At 36.8% G+C, this 16,733-nt stretch overlaps 1 protein-coding gene across 2 annotated transcripts in view; it reads left to right on the forward strand.

The window, feature by feature from the left end:
- Positions 1 to 16,733, forward strand: part of ADAMTSL1 (ADAMTS like 1) — a 495,660-nt gene that overhangs the window by 223,749 nt on the left and 255,178 nt on the right. Inside the window, exons 9-10 of one of the 2 annotated variants that reach the window (XM_005889557.2) lie at positions 1,625 to 1,763; positions 14,489 to 14,539. In XM_005889557.2, the coding sequence (XP_005889619.2) occupies positions 1,625 to 1,763; positions 14,489 to 14,539 (190 nt within the window). The remainder of the gene's footprint in view (positions 1 to 1,624; positions 1,764 to 14,488; positions 14,540 to 16,733) is intronic. The other variant, XM_070375945.1, reaches the window with a different exon arrangement.

A 16,733-nucleotide genomic window follows, 5' to 3' on the forward strand; every position in this document is an offset into this window, starting at 1 on the left:
ATGATCTCTGAATTCCTTTATATGTTTCTAGTTCCAGATTCAACTAGTTGAATATTTTGCTAAGTCTTAAGAATTGCTACATCAAATACCTTGTGAAACTTTAGAAAACACAATTACCTGACCATTTTGGTCCTTCATTTCGTTTTTGTTCTAAGTTTTCATTTCACACACTCTAGAAGAGCTTCCCAACTGCATTTTTAAGCTGACAAATTATGGTTTTTAAAAATCATAATCTCACATTCAGTGTTTACTTACTGCTTGTGCCCAAATTTTACTACATGATAAAATTCTATCCTTAAGTAGAAATGGTTTTCTGGAAACTTTATAAAATAATTAGCTTGTCATCAGATTATCTGCTTGAAGCATAATGTAATTGAAAAACAGAAGTATATTTACTTTTATAAAATATCATTTTGCTTTTTTATTTTCTTATGAGAGAAAAAATTAAGTGGAACATGTGTTTTTAGCCATTACTTTCCATACTTTTCATCCTGACAGTAAAATTGTTAAAAGCTCTTTATTTAGGTCTTTAATGAACAATTAATTTTTGTGGGTGGTCTGAGAACACAGCCTCAAGTCAGGAAATCTGGTTTATAAGTCTCCCTCTGATTTCCTGAAATCTTTTGCTAGACTTTTAACCACTCTAAATCTGACTTTCTAACACGTGTTTAACAACAACAGTATTCAACCACTGTCCAGGGGGAATATATTTTGGAGTTGATGAAGGTTACACTGATACGAAAGCCCTAACTTTAAAAAACACTCTATGCACATTTACTTTTCACCCCAAGAATCTAAGTCTTCATCACCATACCACCAGAAATTCACAGAACAAAAAAGAGGCAGGTAAGAAAAGTAATACATATTGTGAGTAGAATTCGGTATTATTCAGCAGCACAATTTCTTTTTTTTAAAAAAAAGAGGATTTCTCTAAACAGTGGAAATTTGCACATGTGAATCAATAAATATTGGCTACACAATTAGAAATGGCAAAGGATTTTGAAACAAAAGTTGAACAGTAGGAAGTTTTTAGTTTTGTTTTGGTTGTATAGGAAAACTTGAGATTTCACTATTTAGGTCTTGGTCATCAATTCATATCCATTCAGTCCATTCAGGTTGAATTTAGGCAAAGGAAAACACATGTTTCCAGGTAGGTAGCTGATTCTATATTATGGGTCACCACTGACCAAGAGGAACAGTGTTGGGATTAATTTTTTTTTTTTTTGGGAGTTTATTCACCCTGATGCCCCAAGTACAAGGGAGGCAGTTTTGCATCCTTACATGAGATGGTTTGTAAATAAATATCTTTTGGATACAGAATTCTATGTTAGACTTTTAGATTATATAAAGCAAATTAATAAAAATAGTTCTTACAGTAGTCTTATAGCTTTACCCTTATGTAGTTCAAACCCTATGGTATCATTTAATTATTAAAAGTTGGGGAAAACATAGCATTTGAGACCTGTAAAAATTAATGAGCCTTCCATTTATCTCTCTTTGGTCCTGGAAACGACTGGAGCACTGGGAAAGAATTTTCATTAATATGAAATGGGCAAAATAGCCTAAGGGAATACATTGCATTGATGTAAACATTGAAACTTGCCCAAATGGCTTGATACCACAGGTTACCAGCTAACATCGGCTGAGTGTTACGATCTTCGGAGCAACCGTGTGGTTGCTGACCAGTACTGTCACTATTACCCTGAGAACATCAAACCCAAGCCTAAGCTTCAGGAGTGCAACTTGGATCCTTGTCCAGCCAGGTCAGTCACATTTACCAGTTTATTTACTATAAACATAAATCAAGTTCAAATAAGCTTCTTGAATTAAAAAGCGTTTAGTTTAAAATAAGTAAGTGCTGCTGCCCAGTGTCCATTTTTAGTCATGGGTTATTAGGACCCATGCCTCTTACTCTTGCTGCTGTAGAATGCCACCTCAGGGTCCATGGGTTTTCCATTGATAGAGCTGCAGGTAAAGCACTCTGCAGAGACATTTTGTCTTCTGATTTCATTCCATTCTGGTTACTTGTTTCTACTCTTAACAAACGTGATGCTACAGTGTTCTCAGGATTCTTTGAGATGATCAGAGCAGACCATATTTCAGGGTCACAGTTGACCCTATTTAGCCTGTGGTGGGCCACACCAGTGAACCAGAATAAAAATCAGCCTTAGAACAGTTCTTCCACATTTAGATAAGCTCAGCCTTTGTTGAATAGAAAGCAGGGCTTATTTCTAATAGGTTTTTTTAAAAGATCTTTTTAATTAGAAGCCCTAAAAAAACACTTGACACCTTCCACATATGTTTACTTTGGGGAAACCATAGTTGGCCCTCAGTTATTTGCAGGATCAAGAATCAGACTGATGAATGAAATATTCCAGATGATAAGTAGTCATAGAAGTATGGGTCAGGAATCTTTTCATGGTGAACATTTGCTTTTTTAATTTCAACACTTCCTGGTAATTCTCTTTGTTAATATGGCTTACTCATCCTCAACAAGTGGGAGAGGATGTATGAAAACTCTTCTACAAAACTCATCATGTAGACCGAAAGATAGGGAATCCTTTCCTAGAGCCTTGGATTTCTGAGGAACACCTCAATTTTTTTTTTTTTTAAATAATAGCTTACTAATTATATATTCATAAAATTTGAATAGGTGAACTACTACATGAGCCAAGTGGATGAAAATTACTCTACCTTTGAATTGTAGGCAATTTGAGTTTTTGTTTTCTGCTGTTAATTTTCTAAAGTATATTTTCTTGTATTCTTTCTGCCTCACATTCAGAAATTCTTAATTCTACATGTGATATGAAATTTCTAATATTAATTTACTCATAGAAATCATACTATCTAGCTGGTAAAAGTGAACTCAAAATAACAGATTTTCATTAAAGAAACAGAAGAATAGATATTTTATAAATATATAATTTAGGTGAAGTTTAACTTTGCTTCATATTCCACCAGAAAATTGCATTTTAAAGATTGGATATGGTATAAAAACTAAATGAGGTAAGAAAATTTTGCTTGGACCTCTTTATTTTGGAAATATTAAGGATATGAGGTATTTTTAGCCAAGATAATTCTAACTCATGCAATTCAACCCTAGTTTAAAGTTTTCTACTTACTATATGCATCTTTATCCATATCTATACCAGGAGGACCAGTGAGTGAAAAGCATAATTATCTCAATTCAAACAGTTTGACTTAGCCATAGAGAGATTCTGAAGCTCTTATATATAGTTCCAAGAAAATGTATATGTGTATTTCTAGGAGAAATGAAGGATTCCCTTCCCATAATTGCATATAAAGCTTTTCCCCTCTACTCAAAAAAAAAAAAAAAAAAACTTCAGTGAAGAGATGGTCATAAAAAACAGCTGTGAAATAAAAGTATTTTTTAACAATTTTAAGAAACACGTTTATAGTCAGAAAAAAATCTACTCATTTTCTTCTGGCTTCTGATTTTTACCCATCTTCTGTTGGAGTAATATTTTTGGCCTATTTCTTATTATTCAAGAGCAAAAGGCCATTCTACATTGAAGGAATTTTGTAAAATTGATGCTTTTTCTATGTCTGTGTTATTTTAAAACATCTAATACAGCACATGTATAAATGTTGGGACAGGTGGCTATTAAAAAAGAAAGAAGTGGGAAAAGGAGAAAGGAAAAATAAGAAGTGAATATCAGGATGCTGCTTTTTTATTACAGAGGTAATTAAACAAAGCTGTAAAAATTAAGACTGAGCAGAAAGAGAAGTTTAAGAGGAAACTGCTTTAGGAAATGTAGATACTCTAGTCTGAGGGTAAGATAGTGCATAATTGCTATGAAATTCACTGAACTCATTTACACACCTAGGATCAGAACAACCTTTCTGAATTTCGAGAGAAAATAAGAAGTGATAGTCTGAGAAAAGGAGTTAAAGAAACTCAATAAAATAAGTCTGCCTTCCCATCAGACATAGCAGAATCAAGCACTCAAGGAACTGTTTTCTAACTATAGATTTAACTGTCTAATAGTGACATTAAGGGCTTCCCTGGTGTCTCAGATGGTAAAGAATCTGCCTGCAATGTGGGAGACCCAGGTTCAATCCCTGGTTTGGGAAGATTCCCTGATGAAGGGAATGGCTATCTACTCCAGGTATTCTTGCCTGGAGAATCCCATGCATTCTCCCATGGACAGAGCAACCTGGCAGATTACAGTCCCTGGGGTCGCAAAGAGTCAGACAGGACTGAGCAACTAACACTTTGACTTTTCTAGTGACATTAAACCAACACCTTTGTTGGTGACAATAAACTAACCCCTTTGTGTCCAAACTTAGAAGCCCCTAAAAGGGAAAACACAAGATGTATTTACAACAGATAAAGTCACATATTTTGGCATTTCAAAAGAAATTTATTAGTCATTGAGATAGTTCTTTACTTTTCCTGTATTATACTAGGATTGTTAGCCTATTATTTGAAAGCAAAATCCCATTTAGGTAGCCACATTTATTCCCTGTCAAGATTGGGAAGTACCATGGACAGCAAAAAGACCCTTCTGGACCTTATTTTTCTCACCCACTAGTGGGGGTGAGACAGTTATTTGTTGCATTAAATTAGTGATTTTCCAACTGTGTCTATAAGCTGTTGTTCCATGGAGTTGCTTCATTAAAATTCATTTTATATATTTTGAAGTATCTTTAAACAATAACTCACAAAAAGTATACTCAAACATAAACTAATCTTAACTTGTTCAGGCTAAGCTAAATTGTAAAAATTGTTGTAGCAATAGTAAAAATATTTCACTACCAAAGGAAATACTTTTTGCCCTCATTGTTAAGTTCTTCTATTAGGATCTGTTTAATTGAAAAAATAAATATCCTAAGATTAAGGTGAACTATAAAAATTGTTAGCATTAGCAACTGCTTCTATGGAATAAGAATTTCCTCATTACTACACATATAAAACCAAAATAACTCAGAAATAAACACGATGTGATAACCATTACTATAACCCTTAACGCCCGATTTTTCTGTTTACCAGAATAGCCTCACTGTTCTCATTAATTTGCTTTGTAACTAGTCGATGTTATACATTTGAACTAATGAATGACATCACTTACTCATTTCACTCACCAACAGCATCCATAGGTCTCCATGGTTGTAGATGGATTCATCTAGTCGTTCTTGGGGCTAAAGAGATGGTTGACATATAGCCTATTCTTTCCAAAATAATTTTTATGTTTTCATGGCTTTTTTCTGATTCCTCATGCACTAACTCAGAAATTTTGATACGTTAAAAGACTATAATGAAAACAATAAAATTCACTAATAATTTCCAGTTGCCACAGATAATCCAGTTTTATCTGTAGCTCATAACATAGGTAAGGATATTCTTATAGATAGAATTCAATGACTTAGCATTCTTGGTTTCCATTATTCAAAAGCAAGCCTGAATGTTTGTGACATGTAGTAACTTGACATTTTGCTGAAACAGAAATTTGAATTCCTCTCACTGTATGACCAAATTGAGCTTACCTGGTGGCCAGCTGCTCCATCCCAGAAAAGCTGTATTGCTCTCTGCTGGTGTCGTTTATACAGTCACTTTAATGACGTGATAAAATACTTTGCTTCCAGGCCAAAAACAGTCTCAAAAAGGAAGCCAGAGCAATGCTTATAATGAGAAGGAAGAGAAAGTGAAGTTAAAAATTTAATGACATTTAGCTGAAATGAAGACTGTTTCTCACTGGTGCCTCAGAGCTATGGCATCTCGTCAAATACTATATACACATATGCTATATGTTTTGGTAGTGGTCCCAACATGGGCACTCCCAGAAGTCCAGAGGCATGTCACTTCTGGATATCAGAGATCTGGGCATGTTTAACTTGCAGGAGCCTGGTGGGCTACATTCCATGGGTCTCAAAGAGTCAGACACGACCTGAGCACACTGCTTCACTGATTTAACACTATAGTTCCTAAGATGCTTGTAATCTTATCAAATATAAAATCCTTGTACTTGCCATGCTATAATCATAGCTTCCATTTTACACGAGAGAAAATTGTTGTTGTTGTTGTTGTTAACACAGTACCTGCTGCTTTATAAAATAGTTTGTGTGACCGTTGCTTCTTGGTCCAAGGGTAAAGTCGACCATGTAGCCAGAAAGTTTCCAAATGTATGCCCGTGGTTCAGCAAAAACTAAAAAGGCATAGTTTTAGTTCCACTAATAAGCACCTTATGTTTTCTGAGTATCTTTCAGTGTAAAAAAAAAAAAAAAAAGCTACATTTGGCCATACATATCTCAGTCTAGGAGACTGGTGAGACTGTTAAGGCTGTCTGGGGGAAATTGTGCAAGACATTGTTTGTGAGAAGATCAGAAAACCACCTTTTCAGATTTTTTTTTTTTTTTTTTTTGGCACAGACTTCTGCTTTTCTCTCCAAGGCAGTAATGAAGGGGCTTAAATTGGCAAGGGTCGTTCAAGCGAAAACTGCTCTCACTCATCACACTATCATGGTCACAGTCATTAGCAAACAAATCTGGTTTTTGCTGAAACTACATCCAGATTCTCCCTCCCCTCAAGGAATTCAGAGCAACAGTCCTAAGCAAATGCCCAAACTTGTATACCCCAAGTTGCAGTTCTTGGTGAGTTCAAGTGGACTTTTTTGTCCAGCTCCATTTAATTTGACAGCACATTGCATAAGTCACCCCTGGCCATGGACCAAAGTGTGAACAAAAGCTCAGAACTGAATCCTAATGCAACTGAAATCCTGAGGCAAGAGAAATCTGCATGGTGAGTGGCAGTGTGTGCAGTGGACGTGTAAAACCCAGTCACACTCGCTTGGTGACTGACTAGTCCAGTGGCGATACAGTGGTCATTACGGTACCATGGCGACTAGGAAGGCAGCTCTGGAGCGACACAGCTTGGCTTGAGATCCTGGTTCTGTCACTTACTGGTTTGAGTAGCCTTTGGCGAATTACTTGTTCTCGCTAAGCCTCAGTTTTCTCATCCTCTGAAGTAAGAATAATAGCTACTTACCTCATAGAGTTGTCATGAGGAATAAATGGTGTAATACTTTTAAAGAGCTTAGCAGAGTGCCTGACACATGATAAGCACTCAATAAATATTAGTGGCCGCAGCTATTATGACTAAGATCACGGTTATGATAATGTTGATGTTACTTCAGAGAAACTCCTAAACTCACCAAAAAATCAGCTTTCTCCTCCATGATAGGAGTTGGAACTCTAAAATTGTATATGGGGCTATAAAGATAATCCTCTGTTGTTGTTTTAGCAACAAAAAGTACAAATTCCTAGGAAATAGCTTCATGAAAGCAATTCATATTTATCAGATTTTTTAATAAATATGACCCCGAGAAATTAAGATAATTAGCAACTCCTAAAATCTCAATGTGTCATTATCTAAAATCTCCACTCAACCACTTAACCATCTGTGAGACATTGCCTTTTAATCTTCATGGGGTTTATACCTTGTCTATCTCCAAAACGGGAGAACTCAGTGTAAGAGCTAAAAAGTGGTTTATTCAGTAAGCAGTTAAAGTATCATGAAATGTTTTCCTAGTCACAAAGCTCTTGTTTTATTAAATTAGGCAAATTATCTAGAGAAGTGATAACTTCCTTCTTTTCTCTCAACCTCATGAATGAGCAATAAAAAAATACCATTGTAAAATCTCATTTGCACTTTCATGCATTTATGATGAGATAAATAAAGCAGAATTCTGTTGCTGTTTAGACAGCATCGTCATACCCGTCCCAGGTTTATAGACCTCATATCCATCATCAGAGAATCCAGGCAATCAGCTCTAACTCATTTATTGGGACAATTCAGTTATTCCACCGAGCCAGCTCATCACTAATAATAATGATCACTTTGTATATGTAAAGAATAATTATTTATGGAGTTCTTTTAATTAATTTGTGAGTGAATAGAACAGGTATTATCATCCTTCTCATTTTTAACTTCAATCTATCAGTTTGGCTTTACTAACTTTACTGAATTTCCCTAGGCCTTAGCTTTGCCATCTGTCAAATGAATGTAGTATTCCTGTCATAGAGTAACTATAAGGAGTAAATAGGATGATGCATGTAAAGCTCCTTGCAGGATGCCAAGCACTCAACAAAATTCAGTTATCGTTACTGAGAACCAATCCTATAAAATGGCTTCTTGCCAATGTTACTTCTACTTGAAGTTTCTACAGTGCTTTCACATCCTTTAACTCTGTTCAGTTTTACCTTCTCTAGGAGGTCAGTAAGACAGAGATAATCATCTGTATTTACAGACAAAAAACTAAAGCCCAAAGAGATTATGAGACCTGCTCCAAGTCAGGGTGGGCAAAGAAAAGCTGAATCATGAACCTAATCCAGAGAACGTCCTGTATTACATGAACTCTGATCACCCAATTGCTGGTGTTGCAGGATGCCTTCGGCAACCCATAAGATCTGGTTTAAGCCCACTATAGACCTCCACAGCCAGCACAGCACTGCCAACCATATCAGTGCAAAACTTGGTGCCCTGGATCTTTGAATTGACCACATATGCCGATTAAGCAAGCCTCTTTTGTGTAAGTGTAAATACTGATGTTTACTCAAATCAAACAATTAGCAAATCACTTAGGTCAGTATGAGAAGAGCTAAACAAAGCCCAGGGAAATATTAGTCCCATTTATTTAAAAGCAATTCTGAAATTACATTCATTGATATCAAGAACATTTAACCATGGAAATATAGTTGTGAGGAAATTATGATATTTTGGATCAAATGATCAAAAACTCTCCATTAGTTGGTCCTATAGCAAGAAATGAATATATATGTTTAAAATGTTTTCAAATCCTGGACAGTGAAGCAGGGTTCTTTTGGTCTGGTTCTTAAAGATAAATGAATGTTGATGGGTACCATGTTACCATGTGGTAGGTACCATGTTGAAAAAAGTTTTTAACCTATTTATAGAATGTTTCCTTGTTTTCTAGATCCTAATTTGCCTCTCTAAATGACAGGGAAACCTGCAGGGTTTCATAAAGTAACCAAATTTCAAATAGGAGAGCTTTTGAGTTGAGTACCTAGTTTAGTGGTTTTCAGTCTGTGGACCACAGAACTCTGAATTCTGTCCTCAGCAGCCAGTACAAACGGGACAGATAAGATAGAGTTCCATGAGATAGGTTTCCAGGCACTCGTTCTTCATCATAAAGCTCCTGATTTCATACAATACTTAGATTTTGCAGAAAACCAATGCAAAAGTCCAAACGTAATGCACTCAAAAGTCACTCAGAAAGAGAATTAGCTGAGTAGAGAACAGAGCTTGTATCTCCCAATTCCTCAGGGGGCCCCTGTCCTCATTACACCATGCTATTTTGTATTCTGCCACTCATGAGAAAGCAGATGCTTGAGTCTCTTCCAACTTTTTATTACTTTTCTCCTCCCCCATTATAAACAGTTGCTTAGGAAGAGATTGGTTTCTATTGCCTTGTAGTTGTTGAGAGATTACTCTCTTCTGTGCCAGAACTGTTCCCACCACCCACAATTTCATTCATCTTTTTACTGAGTACCAATCCTGTGCCAAGTTCTGTGCTTGGTACCATGGCAAGTTCAAGTCAACCAGAATCTGGACCACAACACTACCCAGGGGAAGTTGAGTTGAACAGTTACGAAACAGCATGCTCTCTGAAAAGACACATGAGACAAACAGGGAAGAGAAGATTGTTTTAAAAACCGTCATGGCTGTTTCTGGGAGATGCCCAACAGAAGAGATGTAGAGTTTAGCCAAGCAGCTTAGAAACACAATTGCCATTCAACTATCTTCCTCTGTCCCAGGTCACCCAGTCACCCCTGCCTGCAGAGCAGCCAAAGCAGTCTCTAAAATAGTCTGCCCTTCACACAGATGGCAGAGCTAGCAAAAAACAAGGAGTGCGACTAGAGACGTGCGGCATCTTTAGTGCAGCTTGTTTAGGAGTTTCTTTAACCTTGTTCATTTGCTTTCTTTCATTCAGGATGGTAGTTGTATTTCTTGCTTTTATGTATGCATGTCAATGGCATGATTTCATTGGCTGATTATTTACTAACTGCCTCTGTGCAGAGAACTGTGTTAAAAGATAGAGTAAAGAACCAATATGGAGTCCAATACAATATTGTAAAGTTAAAAAATAAAATAAAATTAAAAAAAAAGAACCAATATGGATTTTGTCCCATGGTGTTAAACGAAAGAAAATGTTTACATGGTTAAAAGTTAGTAGGCAGTTAGAAGTGATGAGGGGAGCTTGTGCTATGGGTGTTTGAAAAAGGAAGAGAAAATTGGCTAGATGTTGAGAGGAAACATAAGGACAGGCTTTAGAAGAGGTAGCACTTGATTTCACCAGGTGTTATGGACATCACTGGGAAGTAAAGTATCTGTTGCTATGACAATAGTGAGCTGGATTGGAGCAGGCAGTGCCTGCAGGCAGAGAGATCTGCTAGGAGGATAATGCAAAGGGGCCTAGATTCCCGTCAGAGAGATACATTTGGCAGACATCACAAGCGGAAGAACTCAGTGTCTGTAGGGAACATGGGAAAGAGAGGAAGAGACGATGACCCATATTGCCCAGCCAGGGTGATGGGAGAAGGGCAGTGTTCTGAACAGTAACAGTGACCACAGGAGAAGAGACACTTTGCAGGGGAAGATAATGAATTGTCTGAAAACGATGAGTTTGACAAACTGAGAGCACAGCCAGCTGTCAGAATGTCAGAAATGAGGCTCTGCGGCCCCAGAGAAGAGGCAAGAGGTTGTGAGAGATGCATTGAAAGGGAGTGTTGCAGCCATGAAAGCGGCTCCTTATGATTCTTTTCCAGAAGAACCCAGAACCTGGCAAATTAGATGCTCGTGGAATTAATAGTTATATTAGGGCTTTTCTTGGAAAGAAAGATTTATCACAATAAGTAAATTTCACACCTGAGTAGTGTGAGCCTGAATATGGCTTGATTTTTAAAGTCAAGGATATTGTCCTAAAATAGCTCCTGAGATGGTTTCAGGACACAGACTCAATCATCTTTAAATGATATGTGGGAATTGAGATGACAGCCTCATTTCATCCATTTAGATCATGCTTTCAAATGTTTCTGTCTTTTTCTTTCTCAGAGTTGAATTTTGTTTTACTTAAATGTTCTAATTCCTGAAAATAGACAAGCATAAAAAGGAAGAAAGGGAAAAAAAACCCTTAATCTAAACACCAGGAACTAACAACTGCTTTCAGTCCTTTTCTAATATATTTGTACGCACATACATACACATATATATAGACTTTACAAAAATGATTATATAGACAATATATACATGAGTTTTCTTTGTATTGTGGATTACATTGTCTATTCTATTTTGTACTGGATTTTTTCAGTTGACATTGCATTTGAACATTTTCCATGTCATTAAAAAATGGTTCAAAAGGCTTCATGTTATATACTGCATACTATTTCTTTCTATAAATTTGTCATGACAGGGAGCATTCTAGTGTCATTGGACACGAGCTATGAGAGGATGATGTGCGAGTCTTTCTTCTACTTATACCACATGAGTTCATGGTGACCCCTTCTTCATCTCATCTTCTCTTCTTCCCATCATGACCCCTGATGTGGGAGACTTTAGGTGGAATTGGGTCACTGTCCTACATAGAAATTACATGAGCAGTCAGAATAGTGAAGGCAATGGAGAATGAATCATTTTACCCCCAAACCAACTATTCATTCTATTTTCCCTTATGATCATTTTTTAAATTATTTTTGCCTCCTTCCCCATCCCCTCCTATATTCAGACACATGTCTGAATACATACATACACATGCATGCACACACATGCACACGCAAAGCAAGACCTAAGCATGGAAAGAAGAACTTCTTAGAGTCCTTAAATGACGTTCTTTTTCATCATTCTTCAGTAGGTACACTTTGTCTAAGAGAAAGATAAAGTGCCTTAAGAGTGAGCAATAGAAAGTAGAGTTTAGGCAGCACTGCCTGGCCCTCTGTGACAGTGTGGTGAAAGGCCAGGGCCATAGCATAAACCCCAAGAGAGAGCAGAGCCCATGCACATGAATATGCATCAACAGGACTGGACAGAGTACCATTGTTTTGATATCTTTCTGTTTTCACAGGTGCCATGGAGTCATTTTATGAGTCTTCACCATGACCTATGCCATAGAAAGACAAATATAGCTATAGTTTTGCTGAATCCAGATTTAAAGCTTCTTGTTCAAACAGAAACATAATTTCTAAATCAGTCCAATGCGAAGCCCAACATCTTGAATTCTATAACTCCCTCTTTTTTCCCCTTCTTTTCTTCTAGCCTGTCTCCTTCAATATTAGTACTTCCATTTTAAATATCATCAGCAGATAAATCAGTTGGCAGAGATCTGCAACAGTTCATCCTAATATTCAGAATGACAAATCATAACTATAAATCTTTCCAGGAAAGAAGGCTGCCATATACATTTCTGCATTTAGATCTGGATATAGGCATGAGAAAAGATACTAGGGTTAGCAAAAATATAACTGCAAAGTCAGTTCTATGCAGTCCTTAATTATCTACTATCAGACCTCGGTTAGTAGAAGAACTTTGGAAGGTTGGAATTCTATCAAAAACAGTTCTTTTAGAAAAAAATTTTCCTTAATGATTAGGCAGAATTACTGGGACATGATCACATGATCCTAACAAAAGACAGGAGTTACCTTTCATATCTGATTTCTTGTCAAAATAAGACCAAAACGAATAGGATGTTTCTGTATCTTGGAAAAACATGGAGAAAAGTTTAATGTTAGTAATATTCATCCCATTCTTGTGTTCGTTAAGAGTCGCGCAATTTTGAGCTTCCTCTAAAGGCATCATTCATTTTCATGAACATTGTTACTGAAGGGTAGCGCACATACATGTACCATGAAAATTTAATCATACAAGTGAATACCTTTAGTCATTCAAATCAACTAAAGAAAACTCAGTCATGTGAGATAACTAAATTAGTTCTCCAATGTTTGTACTTCTTGAGAAATCTACATTCAAAGATTTGTTTCCCATTTTCTCTCAAACTTAATTTTCCCTTACCTTTTAGTAATTTCTCCAGGAACTACCCTTTTTATTACTCCGTCTTTCCTTCTTATCTGTCATGAGGTCCAGCCAGTACTATTTTTTTTCTTTCTGTTCCATAGTACACCTAGCTCACTGTTTCTACCCAAAAGCTTAGATTTGCTAGCCGTATTAAAATCACATGCTATATCATTCTGTATCAGAGCATAAGATCAAAGTGAGTCTTAATGTGTTCATTTTTACATAAACATTTTACTGAATATGGATATATAAATATATACTCACCCATTCATCCCAGATTAGAATACGTGAGTTCCTTCAGTTTTCAGAAGAGGAAGTTGCTATCATTTGCCAGTTGTAAAATAAGTGCTCACGACCTACCATGCTTTGCCCCAGCAAATACATGACATCCACGGATTGAGCTCAGTCTCCCACTCTTGATAGAGAGTTTGTTGTACTAGCCCTTTTATCTGAGATTCACGAGTCATAAATCTCCCACAAGTTAGGGGGCCCAGCAAGAAGAAAGTCTTGTCAATTGGAGGCTTTACTTGAAATCAGTGAGGTAGGTTCGTGTACTTTATTAGAGTCCTAAAGGCTTCTGAGGACTCCCACATAGCCTATAATATCATATCTTGTGAATCCATTAGCCATATAGCCTAAAATATCATTTCTTCTGGCTTCTTTAGTCTTTATCTTTAAATCTCACAGGTTTCCCAGGGCACCAGATATACTAACAACAGTCAAAACAATCACAACCACCACCAGTTAACACCATATCACATTTTATAGACCACCAAAAAAGATGTTTCATCTTTATTATCTCATTTTAACTACCCTACCTTTGTTTTGGTAGGGAATGTGCTTTTGTTGATAGTTGCCTACTGTGTTCACTCGTTCCCCTACCCTTTTTAATATAACCAAGTGGCTGCTCTCCAGATTTTACTCAGGTCCTTAGATCTGCCAAAAGTGCATTACCTATTTGCTAATGCACGGTACGTAGTATTGTCAGTCCCCAGGTACATACTCTTACATATAGCTCTCTTTCATCAGGAGCAAGACAGTAACTATAAAATTGCTTGGTGAGCATCTGGAAGTAACATTAATAATGATGATCATAATGACCTCATAGGATGTATAATTGGGGGGATTAAAGAACATTTACAAGCTTATTGTGTCATAGTTAATGATGAGGTGCCAAGTTTTCTTGCCACCACCCTTTCCCCTGGTATTTCCTGCTTGGATCAGAGAACTAATTATAGTAAACGGTGCCCTGTCAAAGAACTTGCCCCATCCTCAAATGGATGCTAGCATAAAGATATTGAACTGTTTTAGTGTTGTTTTTTTAGAGACAATTTATTAATGTTATTTTGCATTTGTCTAAAAAATTGTTTAATGTAATCATTTAGTGTTTATTTTATTGTGTGTACCTTCTACTCAGAGGGTTGGCATTATTGTTCCTAACAGTGACGGATACAAGCAGATCATGCCCTATGACATCTACCATCCCCTTCCTCGGTACGTAAATCAATCATCCTGATGCTAGAATTAGTAACTCAGTGTTCTGCTTCTTATATATTTTTTGTGTTTTTCTGTAAAAAAATAAGATGGTAGATAGTACATTTTGCAATCCCTCCTGAACTTTGCTTTTGAATAACACTGGTCTGCTCAGACTGTAAGCTTGTCATTCAAAAACCGTTTTAAGATAGGATTGGATTACATTGCAGTGGACACAGTAATTCACTCTGATTAGATACAGTGTATGGGTTTATGTTATGTCTTTCTTTCACTCCCTTTGTCCTTTTCTGTGTTTCCTCTGCAATAGGACCCTAGTCATTAAAGCACTGTTGCTAACTGTTAAACAAACACTGCCTGAATTATTATCCAAATACCGCAAATGTGAAATTCCAGATGTGGTATTACTCTGCATAGGGGCTTTGAATATCCTTCTTTTTGTTCCAGAGAAATTATCATTAAATACAAAAAGGCAGTTTATTCATATCCTTATTGTTCATAACATTTGATGGGGAGGGGAGTTTTGTTATTTTCCAAAACAGAATATTCCAGGTACTGCATTGCTTTTTTAAAGTACAGTATTTTCTAAAACTAGAAAATATCGTTAAAGTGACTGAGAAACTTTTCAAAGAACTTATTCTCTTTATTAATATATTTATAAGAAAACTGGAGAAGCTGAAAAACATGCTAGCTACTGAGCATATTGCCTGCCACCTTAGAAATAGCCCCCCAGAGAGCAGAAATTAGACTTGGGTTTGAAGCCACCTCTGTGCTAAGCAAGACCTTTGCTCTGTTGTCCTCACTCACTGGGACTTCAGAGAGTTAGCTGCTGTTTAGATCCCAAGGTTTAAATCAGATCACAAATAGTTGGAAATAATCCATGGTGGTTTGTTCCATCTCAAACTAAGCAAAGCCCCCAAAATAATTATATTTGGAACTGTAAAATAAAGCAAAGTTTGATTGAAAATCTTCAAATAATTTGAATTGAAGTACAAAAAGGGGACCTTGAGGTTTTTTAGTTCAGCTGCCCAATGATGCTTTATTCTCCCACTCTTCACATCCACTCAGCACACATGTATAAACACATATATTTACACAAATAGGCATGAATGTGTATTTACTGCAGATGCTTCCCTCATAGCTCAGTTGATAAAGAATCTTCCTGCAATGCAGGAGACCCTGGTTCAATTCCTGGTTCAGGAAGGTCCTCTGGAGAAGGGAAAGTCTACCCACTCCAGTATTCTGGCCTGGAGAATTCCGTGGACTGTATAGTCCATGGGATCACAAGGAGTCTGACACAACTGAGCAACTTTCACCACTCACTGTAGATGCATTCCAATATATGTATGTGTGTATATATACATATATGTATACACACACATGTACATGGGCTTCCCTGGTGTCTCAGCAATAAAGATTCTGCCTGCAATGCAGGAGACTAGGGTTTGATCCCTGGATCAGGAAGATCCTCTAAAGGAGGGCATGGCAACCCACTCCAGTATTCTTGCTTAGAGAATCCCATGGACAGAGGAGCCTGGCAGGCTACACTTCATAGGGTCACAAAGAGTCAGACACGACTGAGAGACTAAGCAGCAGCAGCGTACATACACACGCACACACATATAAACCAATGTAAGTGTTATCCAGGCTCTACTTAGATACTGCCAGTGACTGGCATGAAACTTACTTTTCACCATTTTAATGGTGGCGTAAAGAAAGGGGGCACTTGGTTAATGCTATATATAATTGCTTAGGGATTTTTTTTTAAATGTTTTTCACTGAAGAGTTACTTCATTCATCAGCTCCCTCCCTTTTTCCTATGCCTATATTGATAAAGACAATAAATGACTTTAGAATGCTACTGTTGTATCCTTTTGCTGGTTTGATCCAGAACCAAACATGAAAAAAAAATGGAATGAAAACAGAGAAATATCAATTTAACTGAACCAAGATTTCTTTATTTCAACCCCCATATCTGTAAAGTAAGTATTCATAGGACACATGTGTCTGGCTGTGCAAAGGCCATGTGATTCGAGATAAAGGCATAGTTGGGTGTTAGGGGTAAGAACATCAAGTTGATGTTTGTCCTGTAATGGTACTCCTCAATTTCTTTCATGTCTATGATCTCTCCTGTTTATATTTCTCTGGTGTGACTAATGCCTGTCCTAGGTTAAACTTGATTTCTTATATATTCGGA

This window comes from Bos mutus, chromosome 8 (assembly GCF_027580195.1).
Source record: "Bos mutus isolate GX-2022 chromosome 8, NWIPB_WYAK_1.1, whole genome shotgun sequence".
Lineage (NCBI taxonomy): Eukaryota > Metazoa > Chordata > Mammalia > Artiodactyla > Bovidae > Bos > Bos mutus.